Source organism: Loxodonta africana, chromosome 27, assembly GCF_030014295.1.
Source record: "Loxodonta africana isolate mLoxAfr1 chromosome 27, mLoxAfr1.hap2, whole genome shotgun sequence".
In the NCBI taxonomy this organism is placed as follows: domain Eukaryota; kingdom Metazoa; phylum Chordata; class Mammalia; order Proboscidea; family Elephantidae; genus Loxodonta; species Loxodonta africana.
This window is the reverse complement of record NC_087368.1, coordinates 35,355,293-35,377,979: the sequence shown is the minus strand read 5'-3', so window position 1 is coordinate 35,377,979 and position 22,687 is coordinate 35,355,293. Positions and strand designations below refer to the sequence as shown.

The 22,687-nt window shown below is 42.2% G+C and overlaps 1 protein-coding gene across 2 annotated transcripts in view; it reads right to left on the bottom strand.

Moving 5' to 3' along the window:
• The window catches only part of STAC (SH3 and cysteine rich domain), a 134,939-nt gene that overhangs the window by 11,064 nt on the left and 101,188 nt on the right, over positions 1 to 22,687 (bottom strand). For both annotated transcript variants that reach the window (XM_064277454.1, XM_064277455.1), the window contains exons 9-10: positions 2,728 to 2,779; positions 2,489 to 2,626 (exon numbers count right to left, since the gene is read on the bottom strand). In XM_064277454.1, the coding sequence (XP_064133524.1) occupies positions 2,489 to 2,626; positions 2,728 to 2,779 (190 nt within the window). The remainder of the gene's footprint in view (positions 1 to 2,488; positions 2,627 to 2,727; positions 2,780 to 22,687) is intronic.

Sequence of the window (22,687 nt, the reverse complement as noted above, 5' to 3'; positions counted from 1 at the left end):
GGGTATTATCACTGTCTGTTACACATAAGGTCTCCATGGGTCAGAGCCAACTTGATGGTAACTAGCAACAACAATAACATTAAAGCTTCCCACTTTCTTCCTCCTTTCTGGTCTATTGCTCTCCCATGGGCCGTTTGGGTGCAGTAGGGTTCTGAGATTCGGACTGGCTCTTAGCAGTGGCAGTGGTAGGGTTGTGGCGAGGAGGACTATTAGGACTAGAGGGTCTCTATGAGTCAGAACAGACTCCACAGCACCTAACAACAACAACAACAACAGGTCAGGTTTGATGCTCTGTCTGGTATACTGTGGTTCCAATAATAAAATCGAGGCTGCAGGCCCTGTTTGCATCCCTCCCATTGTGTTTAACTTGGGGACAGGTGACTCCTATCTGGGTCTGGATTGCAATATTCCATCCATGATATTATCATAATACCATCAAAACTACCCTTGGTGCCTAGCATACTCTACTAATGAAAGGGTTTTTGTGACTTAATCACCCCATTGTTGTGCCCCAAAACTCACTGCCATGGAGTCGGCTCTGACTCATAGTGACCCTATAGAACAGAGTAGAACTGCCCCACAGGGTTTCCAAGGAGCAGCTGGTGGATTTGAACTGCTGACCTTTTGGTTAACAGCTGAGCCCTTACCCACTCTGCTACCAGGGCTCCACTGTCATGCATTTATGCCTAATTCTCACCCTTATGAACACTGTGATGATGCCTTTTTTTGCATACAAATTTTCCCCATGTATTTTAGATGATAGTCTTAGGCTATATTGTAGAAAATGGAGCTACTGTATTCATAAAAAAAAAAAAAAAAAATTTTTTTTTTTTTTTTTTCTGTATTCATAGGGGTGAGCAATTTCATGACTCTTAATGCGTGGCACCAAACCATTATCTAAAATGAGTGGACTGATTTATCCTAGGATTTATGAAAATGCCAATTTCATCGAGCCCACCTCCACCTTTTTTTTAGAAATATAGGGAAAGTAACATTCAAAGTTATTGGTTTCTCATTTTCACTTACTTTTTATTTCTTTGAATATAAGAGAGGTTTATAAAGCTTTTCATTTAGGTTATAATTTTTCTCTAATTTTTTTCTTTCAGAGTTTTTTTTTGAATAGTTATAAAGAAAGATAAAACTTTCTTCTTTGAGGGTGTATTCGTTATTCTGAAAAATGATAAAAAGTCATTTGGAGCCCAACTGTGGCATATAAAATGGTTGATCAATTTGGGTGAAACTTCTCTTTTTTTAATTAAATATCAGATATAAAGTAATGACTGATTTTCTTGTGGAAACTGGTAACTATCTTTGAAGGTAACTCTAAAATAGAGTCACTCACCATGTGCTTTGGGCAATTCTGTCGAACAGGGGTAATATTAAATATATTACTACATTTCTCATTTTTTAACTCCTCATAGGGTGAGATGCACCAGACCCAACCCGAGGCATTCATTACCATAGGAAGTATTAGAATTATTATACCATGAATGCAGATGGAAAAAGAGACAATATTCAGCTTTTGACTTCCAAAATTGAAAACTGAAGTCCACTGTGAGGCTTTATTGGGAGAGAAAATATATTTCTAATTTCAAAAACCTTTCCCATATACATCTCGAGCCGACTCGCCTGGGCTTGTTATTTCACCCTTAGACGTTGCAGTGATGATACAGGCTATGGTATAATGGAAGGTGCAGTCAGAGAAGAAAGGGCAGTAGGATACCCTCTCTCTGCTGGAAGACAACAAAGAGACGGAGAGTAGGACAAAGACTGAGCTGTGCGTGTCCCATCTCTCCATCATTGTCAACATTCCAGGGATTAGGTGAAGAAGCAAGTAGTTGGAGGATATACGGATGTAGGGGCTTCACTCCCCAATCCTCAGGAAATGGACAGTATCATAGGGAAGCCCACATTCAACATGGCACTAGAGCAAGATGGTGCTGGACACCTGGTAAACTAGATGTAAGGAGGTGTCCAGGGCGTGGACCTGAGATAGTGACCTGATTCCCTATGTCTCACCTATGTCTGATAGAGCCACGTGAAGATGTCATGGGCTTCAGTGAATAAGCAGAGGATGGGAGTCAGTACAAGGAGACTTCAGAGGGGTCTTTGTGACTGGAGGTAAATGCTATGAACCATGGAATACAGACGCAAATAGCAGCAAGATATCTCCAAGAGATCAGAAGGAATTAACTACATGTTTGTAGAGAGCAGTATAAATCCCTGACTAGAGTAGCTGCCCACATCAGAGTCCAGTGGTACCCAGAGAAAAACATGGGGACCAGATGTATTCACCCTACTGCCATGATGTTACATACATTTCTTCTTGTGAACAAATACCACCAGTTGAGCTTCCTAGAATTTTGGTTTTGCATGTTTTGATTCTAGAACACTGATATCACTGAAATAAGTATATGTTTTCCCAAGGTGAATCCACACTTGTTAAAATGACTTGCCATTTTGGTCAAACTTTGTATGCTTCACTTACCTGGTTCTCTTTCAGTGTTATCTGTCCCTGTTCCTTACATCCAATGAAGGTTCTAACACATCTAAAAATCTTCTCATCTTGTTGTACTCTCTGGACAAAGTTGGCTGGAAAGAAGCCAATTCTGTCTTGAATTTTCCCCTGAAAGGAAAAGGAGGCACACATCCACAGTTGGAACATTTATTATAATCAGTGTTGCTAAATGATTTTTTTTTTTTTTTTTGAGATAAAGAAATGCTTACTTTCCACCAGTCTTCATTGGAATCCTCTAGAAGAGTAATCATGTCTCCTGGTCTAAAATGGAGAATGGGTGAGTTGGGTGGGGATGTGGAGGGAGAAGAAAAAAAAAAGAATAAAATGATACTTAAAAGGCAGAACTAATAGTTTTTCATTTATTTGAATAATCCTAAAATAAATAGAAATGACTTGTACCAGTTCTTCCCATTCATGAAAATAGCCTTGTTATGCATTGAAAGCAAGCATAATTTCTGGGCTGTCTTTTTAAAAATAATCTTTAGTGTTATTTTTAGACATTAGCTTTACTTTTATTCATTAGCTTAATTTTTACTTTAGCTTTACTTTTATTTGTTAACTTTATTTTTATACATGTAATTTTAAATAATTATATTTACATGGTATAAAACACCAAAATTTGGAAGTTGGTGAGTTTCAAGATTCAAGGTGCAAGTCTTCCTTCACACTCGCCCAGAGGTGACCACTGCTAATAGATTTCTATGTATTGTGCCAGACCGCTTTTTATGCAATTACATTTATATGTAGGTATAAAAAAAATTTTTTTTTTTATGTATATGTATTTTGTTTTTTTCTTTTGTGTACTATTTTCATCTAGAATTAGTCATTATCTGTATTTTTCAGAGCCTTCTAGAGACTTGGCACATTTTTACTTATCTTTACTTTTTCTGCCTATCACCTTTAACTAAAAAAAAACCCAAACCCTGCCGTTGAGTCAATTCCGATTCATACTGATACTGTAGGACAGAGTAAAACTGCCCTATAGAGCTTCCAAGGGTGCCTGGTGGATTTGAACTGCTGACCTTTTGTTTAGCAGCTGTAACTCTTAACCACTATGGCACCAGGGTTTCCTATCACCTTTTACATTAGCATAATCTGGCATTTTAGTTCTAGATTGATATACACACACACACACGTGTGCGTGTTTACATAATTTATCAAGAATTACTTGGATTTAGGACTTATGTGTCTTTCTTATTGCCACTGTTGTTGATGTGGTGTTTATTTGTGTCTTTCTTATTGCCACTGTTGTTGACGTGGTGTTTATTTGTGTCTTTCTTATTGCCACTGTTGTTGATGTGGTGTTTATTTGTGTCTTTCTTATTGCCACTGTTGTTGACGTGGTGTTTATTTGCCAAGTTTTGTTTGATTCTCATGTTCAGATGTGTTTGTGTGCACGTTTGGCTTCTACTCAGCACTTACTGGAGCCTTTACAATCTGAAGACCCGGTATTTTTCACTTTAGGAAAATTTGGCTTCTATTTTTTTCATTGTTTCCTCCCGTCTTTCTTATATCCCTGTTGAACATCTAGTCAACTCATGTAGAACTATCTGGGTCAATCCTTCACACCTTTCATCCTTCTTATACATTTCCCATCTCTTTTTTCTCTATGTTTCTAAAACTTTTCTTGGATTTACCTTCCTATTCACATATTTTGTGTTCAGTCGTGTCTCATTTGTTGCTTGGCATGATACTGAGAATTTTTTAAGAAAAACATTTAATTTCCAAGAATTATTTATCATTTTCTGAAAGTTTCCTTTCCACATCCATCGCTTTCTATTATGAATGCAATATTATAATGGATCTTACTGAGGCTATTATATATTTAAAACAATATTTCTTCTCCTCACTGAATTGTTTCCTCCTGGAGTAGTCTGTTGGTTATCTTGTTACTTCTCTTTCACATCAAGTGATTTTCTTCAACACGTGGTGTCTTGATTGTCTCTTTATATCAATGAATGGCAATCAATCTTTATAATAATGAATAGCAGCTGGGTGAGTTTCTCTGCTATCAAGTATGTCTGTATTTGCACTGGGTTTCCTTCTTAAGTGAGAGGGCTGATTGTGGGTTCTGTTTAAGATGTCCAGCTTTCACATGCATATGATGCGATTGAAAATACCATGGCTTGGGTCAGGTGCACCTTAGTCTTCAGGGTGACATCTTTGCTCTTCAACACTTTGAAGAGGTCCTTTGCAGCAGATTTGCCCAATGCAATGTGTCTTTTGGTCCAGTTGTAAGGATTTTTGTTTTCTTTATGTTGAGGTGTAATCCATACTGAAGGCTGTGGTCTTTGATGTTCTGTGTGTCAATTGGCAAATCTTGTTTTTAGATGCTTGAAAGTATAGCATGCAAGCAGGCTGGGGCCTCCCACTGCTAACTCAATTGATAACAAGGAGGGCTTTCTTAGCCCTGGTGAGATACAAGGAGAGCTCTCTTAACCATGGGGAGACAGGAGGAGAGCTTTCTTAGCCCTGGTGAGACACGAAGAGGGCTTTCTTAACCCTGGTGAGACACAAGGAGGGCTCTCTTAGCCCTGGTGAGACATGAGGAGAGCTTTCTTAGCCCTGGGGAGACAGGTCCTTTTACTTTCCCCTTAAGTTTTACAGCTGCCTTTTCCTTCTCCCTTATTCCAGTTCAGGAGGTTCAGGGTTGTCTTAGCCCGATTCTGCTTCTCTCTCAGGCTTCTATGCCCACATGGAACCTGCCTCAGGCATAGTTGTCATGCTTTGGAATACAGGTCTTAGTTTAATTCTAGAGTCAGACATCGTCACTACTTATTGCTCATTAAAAGCAATAACATGGTGTTATGAACACAGTTCTTTAATTGTTTTGGGACTCTATATCAGTTATCTATTGCCACAATAATGCTACATAATAGAACCACAACGCCCCACCCACTCACATGCCTGGGCGTTGGCTGGGTGTTGGGCGGGATGACTGCGTTGACATGGTCCTGCTCCATGTTTCTTTATACCCCAGCAGGCCAATTGGGGCACTGATGGTGATGGCACAGGTTCAAAAGCACCAAGTAGAAAGACGGAAATCACTCAAGGCTTCTAAGGCCTAGGCCAGGACCTCTGCGTTGTCACTTCTGCCTCAGTTTACTGGCCAAAGCAAGTCAAGGACAGTCCAAACTCAAGGGATGGAGTAATAGACTCCATGTCTGTAACGAGAGGAACTGCACAACAACATGGCAAAGGTCATGACCACAAGGACAGAGGGGTAAAGAATTTGGACAAATAATGTAACCAGTCCACTGCGGACAGCCTCATGCTCTTGAATGAACTGGCCGTGCGTTCAGTGTCTTGTGTGTGTTCTTGCACCTAAAGGTGTTTGTTTGTTGGCTTTTCCTGGGCATTCTTTTGGTTTCTGATCATCTTCACTGTCTTCAACCCAATTCCATTTGCTTTAGTCTGAAACCACCAGTGGCTCCATGGGAGAAAGATGTGGCTGTCTGCTTCTGCAGAGATTTACAGACTTGGAAACACTATGGTGTCACCATGAGTTGGAATTGACAGCAGTGGGTTTTAGTCTGTTAAGAAATTCCCAAAATTTCTGGCTCTCTTGCGGCATCCTTTCTTGTTTTTAGCTACTATCATGGATGTATTATTATTATTTTAAAACCCTTAATTTCTGACATTCCATGGGATTGAAGCAAGAGGGGAAGTAAGTTTGTGTGCTTGTTTCGCTCGTCTAATTCCATCGTCTCTGCTGTCATTTCCAGTTCTCAGTTAATATACACCTTCATAGGGGATTCCAAATATAACAGGCTAGTTGCACCTGAAGCTTTAAACACAACTGGCATTTTGGTATTTCAGCGGTCAGTTTCCTGCTGATGCCCCAGAAAGTGAGGTGGCTGAAAAAACATTCCTTCCCAGGTGAGGGATTTAATTAAGTAGCAAGTCGATGCAGAAAAATCTCTTTAGCTCCAGCAGATTTTATTTAACCTAGTAACCCAAGGAACCATGTGTTGTTATCAAACACAATGCCTTTGCTGGTGGTTTGGTAGAAACTGTAAGTAGGAATAACAAAGCTGGAGATTGGAGGTACCTTTTCCTAAGGGTGGAAGGACAGGCTGCCTGAATCTGACTCTCTACTTCTACAGTCTAGAGGCTCACTCTTTGCCATGCCCAGCTGTAAACAGTCCCTGAGCACATGAGCCGTGCTAGCTAAGTGACACATTAGAATGAAGTAGTCACTGGAATTCAAGCTATAATTTTATAAGAAATACCAGACACACTCCCGCTAGTGTGATGGAGACACTTTCTTTTCCTATAAGACAGCTGCTTCAGGATTAGAAAACTGCTTGGTGAGTGAAGAGAGTTAAATTTATCCATTTATTCTTTTCATTTGTTTATACACTCCAAAAAAACCAAACCCATTGCCGTTGAGTCGATTCTGATTCATAGCGACCCTATAGTCAGAGTAAAAATCCCCCACAGGGTTTCCAAGGAGCGGCTGGTGGATTTGAACTGCTGATCTTTGGGTTAGCAGCTGAGCTCTTAACTACTGTTCCACCAGGGCTCCATTTACACATCCATTCAACACATATTTACAGAATGCCTACTATGAGAGAGACACCTTGGTGGGAACTGAGTATGCTTTGGTGAATAAAGCTCTCACTGGAGCTAATATTCTGGAGAGGAAGATGAATAATAAACAAGTGAAAATATAATAAGAATTTAATAGACATATACATTATATTTATAATTTATAAATCATAATACCTGTATTAAACCCATTGCCATTGAGTTGATTCCAATTCGAGACTACATAGGACAGAGTAGACCTGCCTCACAGGGTTTCCAAGGAGCAGCTGGTGGATTCAAACTAGGTGACCTTTTGGTTAGCAGCCATAGCTCTTAACCACTATGCCACCAGGGCTCCTTGGAAATCTTATGGGGTAGTTCTACTCTGTCCTATAGGGTCGCTATGAGTCAGAATCAATTGAAGACAGTAGGTTTGATTTGGTTTTTTGGTTTCCTTAGGTTTTTGGCAGGAGAGGTTGGCTAATAAAAGTCTTTAACTTCTTAAGCGGCTTCAGACATTGACCTTTGGTGGGATTCAGAGCTTTGGAAAAGCTTTTTCTTCTCTTCACATTCCCCTGACCTTGCCCCTCCACTCCAGGTAGTGAGCCCAAAAGTGAAGCAGGGCTCTGGAGCTTGGAGCTATTATTTCACTGACCAGTTGGCGGGGGTGAGGATAGTCAGGGAGCCTGTAGGCGGACAGCAGTGTTCACTGAGTAAGGTGGGCTTTTCACCAGTTGCATTTTACACTCACTCTACCAAATCAAGTTACCTCCTGCACCACCTGTCTTAGTCATCTAACGCTGCTATAACAGAAATACTACAAATGGGTGCCTTTAACAAACAGAAATTTATTTTCTCATAGTTTACGAGGCTGGAAGTCCAAATTCAGGGTGCCAGCCAGGGGCGGATTATCCAATAGGCAAGGCAAACACAGTGCTTACCTTGGTTACCAGGTCATCTGTAGTGAACAATCTCACATTTTTTCACCACATCAGATTCTGCTCCTAGGTATGGCTGGTATCTGTCTCTCTCCCAACCCCACAGCACCTTCCTACAGAATCAAAGCCTCTTTTCAAATTTACAACCCCTGACAAGGATGGATTACCCAGTATGCAAGGTAAGCATGGGCTTACCTGTGCTTATTTACTAATCTGTAGAGCACAATTTCACCTATTTTCCCCCCACATGGGAGATGTGGTGAAGCCCATGTGAAACTGTGCACTACAGATTAGTAAGTAAATACAAGTAAGCTCGTGCTTACCTTGCTTACTGGGTAATCTGGCCCTGGTGCCAGCTCTAGGGGAAGAGTTTCTCTCTCTGTCGGCTCTGAGAGAAGGTCCTTGTCTCTTTTGAGCTGCTGTTTCTGGGGGATCTTTATGTGGCTTCTCTCTCCCCCCATCTCTGCTTACTCACCTGCTTGTTTAATCTCTTTTATATCTGAAAAGAGATTGACTCAAGACATACCTTACACTAATCCTGCCTCATTAACATAACAAAGACAGTCCATTTCCAGATAGGGTTATAACCACAGGCACAGAGGTTAGGATTTACAACCATATTTTGGGGGCACATAATTCAATCCATAACACCATCGAGGCCTTGTCAAAACTTACCAGAACTGCCCATTTTATTCCATGGCTGTTTTGGCTATCTTTAATATTTCTTAGCCTTTCCTATTCATTAGGCAAAAAGAACCCCAAATCAAGTTTACGGCAACCATAGCCACTCAGCCAAAACAGATGTCCTGGAAAATCACACTAAAAACCAAAACAAAAACCAAAACCAAAAAAGCAAACTCATGGCTGTTGAGTTGACTCTGACTTATAGTGATCCTATAGGACAGAGTAGAACTGCCCCATAGGGTTTTGAAGGAGTGGCTGGTGGATTCGAACTGCTGACCTTTCGGTTAGCAGCCAAACGCTTAACCACTGCACCACCAGGGCCCCAACCAAGCTAAGGGGAACACTAACAGCAGCCAGCCAAGCTGCTCCGTTAATCTTAGGTCTTTTGCTAGATTTTTCGCTAGGCCCATTTCCCAATTTCCATTACCCTGGTCCCGAATCTTTTCTAGTTTGGGCACATTGGTCAGTCCCAAGGATCTCCTGAACTCTGCCATTTGATTTTGTCTTAAGCCTGCCATCTGTAAGACTGCTTACACTTTTCCAAGTCCACAGAGCAGCTCAGAGAAAAAGCATTCAGTTGAACGGCCATTGGGAAGGGACTGGGTAAATGTTCCTGAACTGTCATGGATCACGCTCTCCAGAACCTAATTGAGAGAGGCATTTGAGTGAGAGGGAGGCTGCTAAACACATTAGTGACATTGGGGAAGATCTGGGTTTCTTGACATAGCGCAGCACCAGGACATAATATGCTTCAGAGACTTTCCTCAAATAGCCTTAATTGCATTTCGATGTCCTGGTGACTGTGAAGATTATTTTTAAATCAAATTAGTGCATTAGAATTACATTTAGTTTTAATTAAGTTGATGCATTTGCTAAGCAGTAATGTGCTTTTTTTTTTTTTTTTTTAATGTGCTTAGAGAATAGAAACGAGGCACCGAGGGGGTCCTATTCTGTCTTACTCGGTCTCAAAGGCTGTCCTTTCTTATTTTATGTTTATAAAACCCTACAGGGTGAAGGACACTAGAACCTAAGCCACAGGCCAAATAGCCAGTGCAGACCTGTGGACAGAACATTGGTTGAAAATCAGGAACCCTGCTGTGGTGCTGGGTCTGCCACTGACCTAATGCATATGGCTGGATAAGTCACAGTTGTTCTCAAATCTGGCAGATGGTTAGAGTTTAGAGGAACATTTAACAATACAGACTTCCAAGTTCCAACTTGACTTTCAGGGTCTGGGTGGAGCCCAGTGTCTTAGTGATCTAGTGCTGCTATAACAGAAATGCCACAAGTGGATGGCTTTAACAAAGAGAAATTTGTTTCTTCACACTAAAGTAGGCTAAAGTCCAAATTCAGGGCTCCAGCTCCAGGGGAAGGCTTTGTCTCTCTGTTGGCCTTCTCATCAATCTTCCCCCAGACTAGGAGCTTCTCCTTGCAGGGACCCCGGGTCCAAAGGATGTGCTCTGCTCCTGGCACTGCTTTATTCGTGGTATGAGGCCCCTCTGTCTCTCTGCTCGCTTCTCCCCTTTATATCTCAAGAGATTGCCTCAAGGCACAATCCAATCCTGTAGGTTGGGTCCTGCCTCACTAATACGACTGCGGCCCATCCTCCTTCATTAACATCATAGAGGCAGGACTTACAAAGTACAGGAAAATCACACAATACCGGGAATCAGGGCACAGCTCAACTGATACATACATTTTTGGAGGGATATAATTTAATCCATGACATCCAGGAATCGGTATTTTAGTAATATTCTCCAAGAGATTCTTACGGCTTGTAATGAGCGCCTTAATCATTTTAACGGTAGTTGTCTGTAATACACTACTGCTTGCTTGGCTAACCTCATGTATTTGCTAAAAGAGCCCAAGGGGATGTTAGAAAAAACTGGGAAAGACTCTGAAAGTACTGACATGTACGCCCTGTCTATTGCACCCTTCAAGGTTATCTCCCATTTCATTTTTGGGGGGTATTTTACAACTCTACAAGTTGTAGAAAAGAGATAATAATGCCAGTGATTCTCATCTATAAAAACCCATGTGAATTGTGTCTGGTGGAATGTAATCAACAACAACAAATAGTAGCCTCGGTGATTCAAGTAGTTTGCGCCTGTCTACTAACCTAAAGGTTGGCAGTTTGAATCCACCCAGTGGCACCTCTGAAGAAAGGCCTCGTATCTGCTTCCATTAAGACTACAGCGAAGAAAACCCTATGGAGCACAGCTCTACTCTGTAACACATGGGGTTGTCATGAGTTAGAATTGACTCAGTGGTAACTGATGGATGAGTCCTTTAACTGGAGTGACTTTTCGGGAACACACCATGGATCACAAGCTTGCAGGTATTAAGGACCAGACTCTAGAATCCTAATAGACTTATAAGAAGTGATGCTACTGGCAACACCAAATGAGGGTGAAGTGTACATGGCTTGATGAAGGTAAGTGAAGTCAATAAAAAGCACATGAGAAAAAAGGACCTGTTGGCAATTGCTATGGCATATATAATTTTCGAATAGCCAAAAAATATATGCGTGGGCATTTATGTATGTTTCATATATGTGTATAACCAAACCAAACCTATTGCCGTCGAGTCGATCCCGACTCATAATGACCCTATAGGATAGAGTAGAACTGCCCCATAGAGTTTCCAAGGAGTGCCTAGTGGATTTGAACTGCTGATCTTTTGGTTAGCAGACATAGCTCTTAATGACTGCACCACCAGGGTTTATATGTGTGCATAAGCATGTATATACATGTGTGTGTATATACAGGTGTATGCATCTGTATATGCCTCTAGGTGACTATATGCATATATATTCATATATATAAAATGAAGCACGTGGGGGCACAGTTACGTATACTTCTTAGATATAACCAAACGCCTTTCGGGATTGGATTTCTGGGTTTAAAGGATTAAGACCATAGTCTCATGGGACATCTCAGTCATAAAGTTATGTTCTACAGCCTAATTTGATAAGCAGTGTCAGAGGTCTTAAAACCTTGCAAGTGGCCATCTGAGATACAACGATTGGTTTCTACTTGTCTGGAGCAAAAGAGAAAGAAGGAAACCAAACACTTAAAGAAGAAACTGGTCCACAGGACAGTCTACATGCACCATGGCCTCATCTATGCTCAGACTAGAAGAGTTAGATGGTGCCTGGCTACCGCTACCGACCATTCTAACCAGGGCCACAGTAGATGGACCCTGATAGAATGGAAGAAAATGTGGAACAGAACCTCAAATTCCTGAAAAAAACAAAAACAAACAAAACCAGACTTTCTGAACTGGTTGAGACTGGAAGACTCCCTGAGATTACTGCCCTGTGATACTCTTCAAATCTTGAACCAAAACTAACCCCCAGGTTACTTTGTAGCTAAATAACAAATTGGCTCAAAAAACAATGAATATCACCTGTAAGTACTGTGCTCCTTTAAAAAATCACCTATACGAGACCAAACGGTCAACCATTACTTTAAAACAAAGATGACAATATAACGGGGCAGGGAAAGAAACTGGATCAATGGAAATGGAACAACCAGAATGGAAATGAGAAAGATCACACACTGTGAAGAATGTGACCAATGTCACTGAACAATTTATGTAGAAATTGTTGAACGGAAGCCTAAACTTCTGCATAAACCTTCACCAAAAACACAATAAAATACTATTTAAAAAAGGGAAAAAAGTGATGTGAGTGGCCAACATGGGATAAATTTGCACATTGTCTGAATCTGCTGGATCAAATTGACAATAGCAACTCTAAAGACTAGATAGGAAACTTACGGGGTAGAGAGTCTACATTAATGGGGGAGTGACAACCCGGAAAAGGAAGATGAGAATGGTTGCACAACTCAAAGAATGTAATCAATACCATTGAACCACACATGTAGGAATTGTTGAATTGGTGTATGTTCTGCTGTGTATACTCTCAACAATAACAAAACTAAATTACATATAAAAAATATAGCTGCCAACCTTATCAGAGAGGAAACTTACCACAATCACCATGGGATGGAAGGTATGGGAGAGGAGAAACACCAGTGGACTGGGAATCTGCCTTCCTGGGTTCCATCCTTGAACCTCCACTTTCTACCTGGGATTTCCTGGGCAAGCATCCATCCCTCTAAGGGTTGGTTCTCTCACCTATTAAGAACAGGTCAGACTAGATAAGCTCTAACCTTCTGGAGGTCAGTGATTTATAGAAGTGAGAAGTTTCTGAGGACTGAGTCCTGTGCTTTAAATCCAGATGTTGTCATCTTGTCCCTGTCATGGACAGATTTATTAGTCCATGTGCATAGGCACGTGTATGTATATATGTGTGTATATACAGGTGTATGCAATTGTATGCATCTAGGTGACTGTATGCATATATATTCATACATATAAAATGAAGCACATGGGGGCACAGTTACGTATACTTCTTAGATATATTTTGTTAATTTATATTTCATTCATGCATTCATTTTCTTTTTCTGAGATGACATAACAGTAGTAAAATACTCGTTTAACCAGAGAAATTAATAATAATAAAAAAATTGGGCTGAAGAAAATACAAATAGAAGAAAAAAGGCCAATGAAAAGGTTAGAATGTTGCTAACTGGATTCTTGAATTTGACCCTGAGCCTCCTCAATGCCAATGAGAAAAGGGAGACTGATGAATTATAGAGCTCTTGGCAAAGAGGAAGAAGCGTATCAATATTCTCAGCAGAAACACAACTTCTCCTGAAAATGAATTTAAAAGCCTTTCTCAGATGGGCCTTCATAAGGGATCACTGGCCGGTATGTTGGATTCAGTCTCATGACTCCAAACCTCCAAACATCATCTGCATATTACTGACCCAGGAATTGATATTCCTAGCCCAGACTTCATTCCCAAAATTCAAATTAAAAAAAATACACCTGCTTATTAGATACGTACACTCAACACATCCAAGCTCAGTATATCCAAACGAACTCCTAATATTTCCCCCAACAGCTATTCTTCCTGTTGTCTTTCTTATTTCAGTTGTTCAGCCCAATACTTTGAGCTCATCCTTGACTTCTGTCTTTCTTTCACACCAGAATCAGCTGAGGACCTCATTACAATTGGAGATGCCTAAACCTCACCCCAAACCTCCTAGACCAGACCTTGAGATGGGGGTGAACATCTGTATTTTAATCAAACTCCTCAGGTGATTACAGTTTGCACCACAGACTGTGACCAGTACAGACATCACCTAAATGAAGCAAAATAAGAAGGCAGGATAAGAAGCTGGGGTTCTTAGGGTTATTTCTCTACATCCTTGCTGGGTGGAACCAACTGATGGGCTTGGCTTTGTTGTTGTTGCTAGGTGCCATCGAGTTGGTTCCAACTCATAGTGACCCTATGTACAAGAGAAGGAAACACTGACCTGTCCTGCGCCATGCTCATGATCTTTGTTATGCTTGAGGCCACTGTTGCAGCCACTGTGTCAATCTATCTCATTGAGGGTCTTCCTCTTTTCCGATGACCCTCTATTTTACCAAGCATGATGTCCTTCCCCAGGGCCTGATCCCTCATGATAACATACCCAAAGTATGTGAGACGTAGTCTCACCATCCTTGCTTCTAAGAAACATTCTGATTTTACTTCTTCCAAGGCAGATTGGCTTAGATATTATCAAAAAGTGGACAGGTGCCCAAACAATTGGAAAGATAAAGCACAATTCACTCTGAGTTAGATGATGAAGCAGCAGCAAAGGACACTGAGAAGAGGCGTCTAGTGAGATAGGAGAAGCCCTGAGACTGACCGATGTCCTCAAGCTCAGGTGGTCAACAGCAGAGGAATGGATGAGTGTAGTGGTTAATGGTGCCCCATTGCTTGGTCAAACACTAGTCCACGGTTTGCTATGAAGGTATTTACATATGATTGGCATTTAAATCAGCTCATTTTAAGTAAAGCAGACTACCATTCAAAATGTGGGTGTGCCTCATCCAATCAGCTGAAGGCCTTACAGGCAAAAACTGACGTTTCCTGAGGGAGGATTCTGCCTAAAGACTGTAAATAGAAATCCTGCTGGAATCTCCTCATAGCGACCCTATAGGACAGAGCAGAACTGCCCCATGGGGTTTCCAAGGTTGTAAATCTTTACAGAAGCAGATGTTTCAGTTAGCAGCTGAGCACTTTAACCACTGCACCACCAGGGGCCCTTCTAAAATCTCTAGCCTGCTGCTTGACCTACAGGCTTTAGATACAAGACTGGTGGAGTATCCAGCCTGTCGCTTGATCTACATACAGATTTTGGACTTGCCAGACCCCACAACTGCATAAGCCAATTCCTGAAAATATTCTCCTCTTCGTATGTCTATCTCACTGCTTCTGTTTTGCTAGAGAATTCTGAGTAGGACAATGAGGTAGAAGAGTTCTGGCCCATGGGGAGGCAAGATTTAATGAGTTTGCATTTGTTCCCCTTACCCTGCTGAGTCTCTCCTCTGGATAACTGAGGGCTTGTCCTGTCTCGTTTTCAAAATTCTGCAGTACCTCCCTGTTTTCTGTCAGAAGTCGCCATCTCATTAAAGGAAAGCATGCGCCCTTATAGAGGGCTGTACAGTTACTGAGAAGCCTCCAGAGCCTCAGACCCCTGGACAAGGCCTCAGCCCCTGCAACTGCGCTGACTCGGAGCCAACGGCGTGCTAGAAAATCCCTGGAAGACAGGGACCAGAATTTCTTTTCTTTTTTTTTTAATTGTGCTTTAGGTGAAGGCTTACAGAGCAAATTAGTTTCTCATTAAACAATTAATGCACGTATTGTTTTGTGACATTGGTTGCCAGCCCTGTGACGTGTCAACACCCTCCAGTTCTTGACCTTGGTTTCCCCGTTTCTATTTGTCCAGCTTTCCTGTCCCCTCCTGCCTTCTGTCCTTGTCCCTGGGCTGGTGTGCCCATTTAGTCTTGTATACGTGGTTGAGCTACATGTATTACTGTCTGTGTATAAAAAAAAAGGCCTGTCTAATCTTTTGACTAAAGGGTGAACCTCAGGAGTGACTTCAGTACTCAGTTAAAAGGGTGTCTGGGGGCCATATTTTCGGGCTTCCTCCAGTCTCTGTCAGACTAGCAAGTCTGGTCTTTTTTGTTCTGCGTTTTTGTCCAGCTCCGTCCGGGACCCTGTATTGTGCCCTGTCAGAGCAGCCAGTGGTGGTAGCCAGGCACCTTCTAGTTGTACTGGACTCAGTCTGGTGGAGGCTGTGGTAGGGACTAGAACTCTGCTTCAAGTAAAGGATCATTACCAAGGATATACATTTGTAGGACATTTTTCTTTTTTTTTTTTATGGTTGTAAAAATACAGGTAACACGGACAATTGCCAGTTCAGCATTTTTCCTGTGTAAAATTCGATAAAACCAATCACACTAATCATGTTGTACAATCATCGTCAATATCCATTGTCGAATTTCCCATCGTGGGGCATTTTCAAAGTCACTTCCCTGGGGGGGCTTCAGGTCTGTGAATATCCCCAAATTGTGCACACAATGGTGTATTTTTCCAGGACCTCTATCTTTTGGAGCCACGGTGGCACAGTGGATAAGAGCTACGGCTACTAACCAAAACGTTGGCAGTTTGATTCCATCAGCCACTCACTAGAAACCTTATGGAGCAGTTCTGCTCTGTCCTACATAGGGCAGTTCTAGTCTGTCCTATATAGAGCAGTTCTGCTCTGTCCTACATAGGGCAGTTCTATTCTGTCCTATATAGGGCAGTTCTACTATAGCTTACATGGTCGCTAACAGTTGAAATTGATTAAATGGAACTGGGTTTGCTTTTGGCTATCTTTGTAAAAGTTCCAGAGCAGTCCAAATCTCCCCAAAAGATAAAGAAATATTTTCTTCATAAGGAACCATAAATTGCCTCACTGGAAAACGAACCTAACAGCCCATGTATATTCACTAAGCATCACCGAGTTAAGATAGTCTTTCCAGAATCAAGGCTGGAACGAACGCAGTTCTCTGGGTATGGTCCTGCCCTGCAGTGATTTTCTACCACCTCTTTCTAAATGAGGTCTAAATGGGAGCTCTTAAAGTAGTCCTCTTGCTCTGCAATTTACACTCATTCTTTCCTTATACCTTCCTCACTGCGAAGACAATGACCGCTCACCAATGTGGCCTCAAAGGCACCCATGCCCCTCTTTCTGGGAGACTTCGCTTGGCTGTGATGCTGTCTTCCTGCAGAGCTCTCTCTGACCTCCCAAGGTTGCTGCTGTGGCATCCTGGACGCCCCTGCCCCCCAACATCCCTCACGCTAAATTGTGACTGGTTACCAGCCCCACAACAACTTGAACTCTTTAAGACCCCAAACCAAACCGGTTGCCATTGAGTTGATTCTGACTCATGGTGACCGCGTGTATGTCCGGGTATTGCTGTGCTCTCTAGGGTCTTCAATGGCTAATTTTTCAGAAGTAGATCACCAGGTCTTCCTTCTGAGGTGCCTCTGGGTAGACTCGAACCACCAACCTTTCAGTTAGCAGCCGAGTACTTTAACTGTTTGCACCACCCAGGGAATTCTAAGACCAGGCCCTATGAATTGTTCACCCAGCAGAAAGCATTGCTGTCAGGCGCTGTTGAGTCAGTTCCAACTCACTGAAACCCTACGTACAACAGAATGAAACGCTGTCCAGTCCTGCGCCATCCTCACAACCATTGTTACGCTTGAGCCCATTGTTGCAGCCACTGTGTCAATCCATCTTGTTGAGGGTCTTCCTCTTTTTCGCTGACCCTCTACTATACCAAGCATGATGTCCTTCTCCAGGGATTATTCCCTCCTGATCACTTATCCCAAGTACATGAGACAAAGTCTTGTCATCCTTGCTTCTAAAGAGCGTTCTTCCTGTACTTCTTCCAAGACAGATTTGTTCGTTCTTTTGGCAGTCCGTGGTATATTCAATATTCTTCACCAACACCATAACTTAACTGCATCAGTTCTTCTTTGGTCTTCCCTATCCATTGTCCAGCTTTTGCATGCATATGAGGCAACTGAAAATACTATGGCTTGGGTCAGGGGCACCTGAGTCCTTAAAGTGACATCTTTGCTTTTCAGCACTTTAAAGAGGTCTTTTGCAGCAGATTTTACCCAATGCAATAAGTCATTTGATTTCTTGACTGCTGCTTCCATGGGCATTGATTATGAATCCAAGTAAAATGACATCCTTAACAACTTCAATGTTTTCTCCGTTTATCATGATGTTGCTTATTGGTCCAGTTGTATGGATTTTTGTTTTGTTTATGTTGAGGTACAATCCATACTGAAGGCTGTGGCCTTTGATCTTCATCAGTAAATACTTCAAGTCCTCTTCACTTTCAGCAAGCAAGGTTGTGTCATCTGCATATCGCAGGTTGTTAATGAGTCTTCCTCCAATCCTGATGCCTTGTTCTTCTTCATATAGTCCAGCTTCTCAGATTATCTGCACAGCATATAGATTGAATAAATATACTGGAAAGATACAACCCTGATGCACACCTTTTCTGATTTAAAACCACGTGGTATCCCCTCGTTCTGTTCAAACGACTACGTCTTGATCTATGCACAGGTTCCTGGTGAGCACAATGAAGTGTTCTGGAATTCCCATTCCTTGCAATGTTATTCATAATTTGTTATGCTCCAAACAGTTGAATGCCTTTGCATAGTCAATAAAACACATTTAAACATCTTTCTGGTATTCTCTGCTTTCAGCTAAGATCCATTTGACATCAGCAATGATATTACTCATTCTATATCCCCTTCTGAATCTGGCTTGAATTTCTGGCAGTTCCCTATGGATGTACTGCTGCGACCACTTTTGAATGATCTTCAGCAAAATTTTACTTGTGTGTGATATTAATGATATTGTTCGATAATTTCTGCATTCTATTGGCTCACCTTTCTTTGGAATGTACACATATATAGATCTCTTCCAGTTGGTTGGCCAGTAGCTGTCTTTCAAATTTCTTGGGCATAGAGGAGTGAGCTCTTCTAGCATTGCATCCACTTGCTGAAACATCTCAATTGGTTTTCTGTCAATTCCTGGTGTCTTGATTTTTGCCAAGGCCTTCCGTGTAGCTTGGACTTCTTCCTATTGGCTCTTGATCATATGCTACCTCCTGAAATGACTGAATGTTGACCAATTCTTTTTGGTACAGCAACTCTGTGTATCCTTTCCATCTTCTTTTTTGACTTCTGTTTAAGATCAAACCAAAAACTAGTTGGTGTTGAGTTCATTCTGACTCATAGCGACCTTATGGGACAGAGTAGAACTGCCCCACAGGGTTTCCAAGGAGCAGCTGGTGGATTTGTACTGCCGACCTTTTGGTTAGCAGCTGAGCTCTTAACCACCGTGCTATCAGGGCTCCAACTGAAGACCAGGGCCTGGGAATTGTTCACTCAGCAGAGAGTAGATGCTCAATAACCATATGATGAGTGGTAAGTAGATGAAAACAGCTATACAAGGGTAAAAGTCACTTAAACTCAATTTCAATTGATGCTTTGAAACAACCAGAAAGAGTTGAATTAAGACCATGCCATCTCTAGAGTTTCTTATGATATTAGCTAAGAGACAAATGGTTGCCAATTTTTATTGAAACTTGTTGGTGGAAATTCCCTGAGACTCACTGCTTCCAAAAGTCTGGTGATTTATGAATCTACTTCCTTATTTGGAATTACAAAAGAAGACATGTTTTTCTTTGAAGCCCGCAATGTTTAGGTATTCTAACACATACTGAAGCAGCAATGAATTTGTTTCTCTTTTAGAATTTAACAATGTTGGAAAAACTGTTCCCTTTTTACCCTTTTGGCCCAAAAGCTTTTTTTCTTTTCTGTTTTCTTCCCTTCATTTTCTCTTCTTCTTTTCCCTTTATGAAAAAGGACCATTATCATATAAATCTGTTTGGGGAGAGGTAATAAAAATGAAAATGACTTAGATGTGGGAGGCCAAAATGACTTCTTCGGAATAAGCATTATCAGATCACTATAATATGCATCGGAACCTTTAAGTTTTTTATTTACCCCGGAATCCTTTACTTCAGAGTCCTGAAGACGTTTCAGGGGCAGTGGCTAAGAGCCCAGCTACTAACCAAAAGGTTGGCAGTTCGAATCCACCAGCTGCTTCTTGGAAACCCTATGGGGCGGTTCTACTCTGTCCTACAGGGTCACTCTGAGTCAGAATTGACTGGACAGCAGTGGGGGATGTTTCAGGGGTTTGTGTTTACTCGTAGTTATTTATATCTGCTGATTATTTACATGCTGTGTAACTAAACAACGCTGAAAGTTTATTCTTATGGGGTTAAAAAAGGTGCCTTGGTGTGAATACTAAGTGATGGCTCCTAGGCTCTGTTTTGTAGGTTTCTGAATCCAAAAGCAGTAAGGATAATGGGATCAGTTATATTATAATGTCAAGGGCAGAATTTATGTTCATTGAAGAGGTAAGCCTGCGTTGTGAAGCTCTTGCTGATGGTGATGTATGTGTGGGCACCTGTGCTCTCCTGGATGAATGTGTGTTTTTGAGTTTGTGTGAGTGTGAATGTCTGTGGGTGAGTGTGTGACTGGGTGTGAGTGAATTTGTGTGAGTATGTCTGTGTGTGAGGGAGTGTGGGTGGGAGTCTGTGTACATGAGGGTGTCTATCTCACACACACACGCGCCTGCATCGCACGCATGTACTTGGTTGAGAAGATTTGACACGAAGCCTTTGAGAACTCCTGAGGCAGTGTCTGATAGTGACATCAATGCTGATTACAGTGGGCTTCTCTGGCATTTCATATTTCCAGTGCTATGTTTAAGGAGCTTTGCTCATGAATTTATTTAACATTCTAGAACATGAAGTTTTCAAGGCTCTTGACAAAACTTGACGGTAAGGGTTATTGGTGGAAACTGTCTGAAATCCTTAATTACAGCAGTTCTATCAGTACCCAAGCTCATTATACCCTGACAGGGAACCTGGGTGGGGGTGCCTTTTAATATTATTAGACCTCAGACCATCAGCAATGATCTGGGGACCCCATGCATGGTGGCCTCACATGTTGGGTGTCAGTGATAATATTCCACACGTCCAGCCTGTCATGTCAACAACCACGCAACCTACTCAGAGGACGAAGGCAGAGTTTCACAGCCTCCACAACACTGAACCAAAGAGATGAAGTCTCACTGAATGTGCTCAAAGGTCAGAGAGAGCCTTTAACTGTATCCCCCCATCTCTTTTCCTTAGGCAAGGCTGATGAGGCTGTTCAGAGACTAGGAAACATTGGGAAGAGATGCAAATTCTAAAGACAAGGCTGCTGAAATAAGCTGTGTACCTCACTCTGCACTAAGCACGAACCCCCACGTTTTATGTACTCGTTCTCATTTAATACTCAGCACCCCTAAGAAGGAGAAAACTGAGACTCAGAGACTGGACAGTTTGCTCAAGCTGATGCAGCTCGTAAGGGACGGAGCTGGAAAGCAGATCCAGGCCTGTCTGCCTCTTAGATATTTCTCTCTTCTTCCCTGCTACCTTGTTGTCTTCTACCCTCTGCCCCTGACGGTAGATAGATAGAGAATTATCGTGGTCTGTTATCTGCTCCAGTGGCTTGGAGCAGTGATGGCAGATGGATTTATGAGAGAATCTTATTTTGCACTGAAACTGGAGCACATGAACAGGCTGTGGGGAGCCTCTACCTTTATGTAGGGTGCATCCAATGACAGGACCACAGCACTCCCAGGAGAAGGAGTGTCCACTGCCCTAAGGATAAACAGACTGCACCATGCCCTCCACTGCTCTGAGGCCCCTTCACTGTCAGTACTTCAGTAAAGGCTCACGAGGGCTTCTTCCAAGTTGCCATAAACCATTGTTACATGAGAATGAGGAGCCTGGTGGTGCAGTGCTTCAGTGCTCAGCTGCTAACCTATAGGTTGGCAGTTCAAACCCACCCAGAGGCTCCACAGGAGAAAAACTTGGCGATCCGTTTCCATAAAGATTACAGCCAAGAAAACCCCATGGGGCAGCTCCACTCTGTCACATGGGGTTGCAATGAGTCAAAAATAGACTTGACCGCACCTGATAACAACATAGGTGAATGGATCCATGGGCTGTTCTTGGTCTCTGTTTCCACAATTTTGTCTTGGTAAGTGATAATCATCATGGACTCAAGACCCACCTCCTCCAGGAAACAGGCGCTGGCTAGCCCCTCTGAGCTTGGTTCACTTCTCCACTTAGAGATTTTACTGTTTTGTCATGGACGTGATTTGCCTACTCATTGCATATGCCAGGTACGGCATTAGTTCATTCAATCCTCCCAGCACTCACTCATTCATTCAGTCATCAAGTATTTATTAAGCTTCTACCATGGCCTAAGAACTGTACTACATTCCAGGGACATAATGGCTCGAGGTTACAGGGGAGGTAGACGTTAGCCAAATAACCCCAGAAACGTATAAATATAACCTAAGTGATGTAAAGTAAAGAAATGTGGTGTCGCGAAAGTGGAGAGCAGAGGAATTCAACCCAGATTGGGGGTATCAGGAAAGTCTTCACTGAGGAAGCGACATCTTATCTGAGACCCAATAACTAGTTGCCGTCAAGTTGACTCTGACTCATGGTGACTCCATGTGTGTCCGAGTAGAATTGTCCTCCGTAGGGTTTTCAATGGCTGATTTTTCAGAAGGAGACCAGGCCTTTCTTCTGTGGTGCCTCTGGGTGGATGTGAACTGTCAACTTTTTCAGTTAGCAGCTGAGCATGTTAACAGTTGATGCCATCGAGGGATTCTGTTTGGAGGCCCAGTAGATGAATGAACTGTCAGCTGGAACAGTGTGTGTGTGTGTTTGGTGGGGGTGGGAGTGGGTAGAAGAATGGGGGGAGCAGACTGCAGGGTGAATTTGTGCAAAGTCTCTTGTCAGGTGGTAGTGTGGTTCTTTTGGGGAAGGAAAGAAGGCCACTGTGGAAGCAGCAGAGGGAGTGAGGGGAACAGTGGCCCAAGATAAAGCACAGAGGTTACGAGGGATGAGACCACCCAGGGCCTTGAGGTTCCTTAAATATTCTGCTCTTTGCCTCAGAGCAATGGTAGGA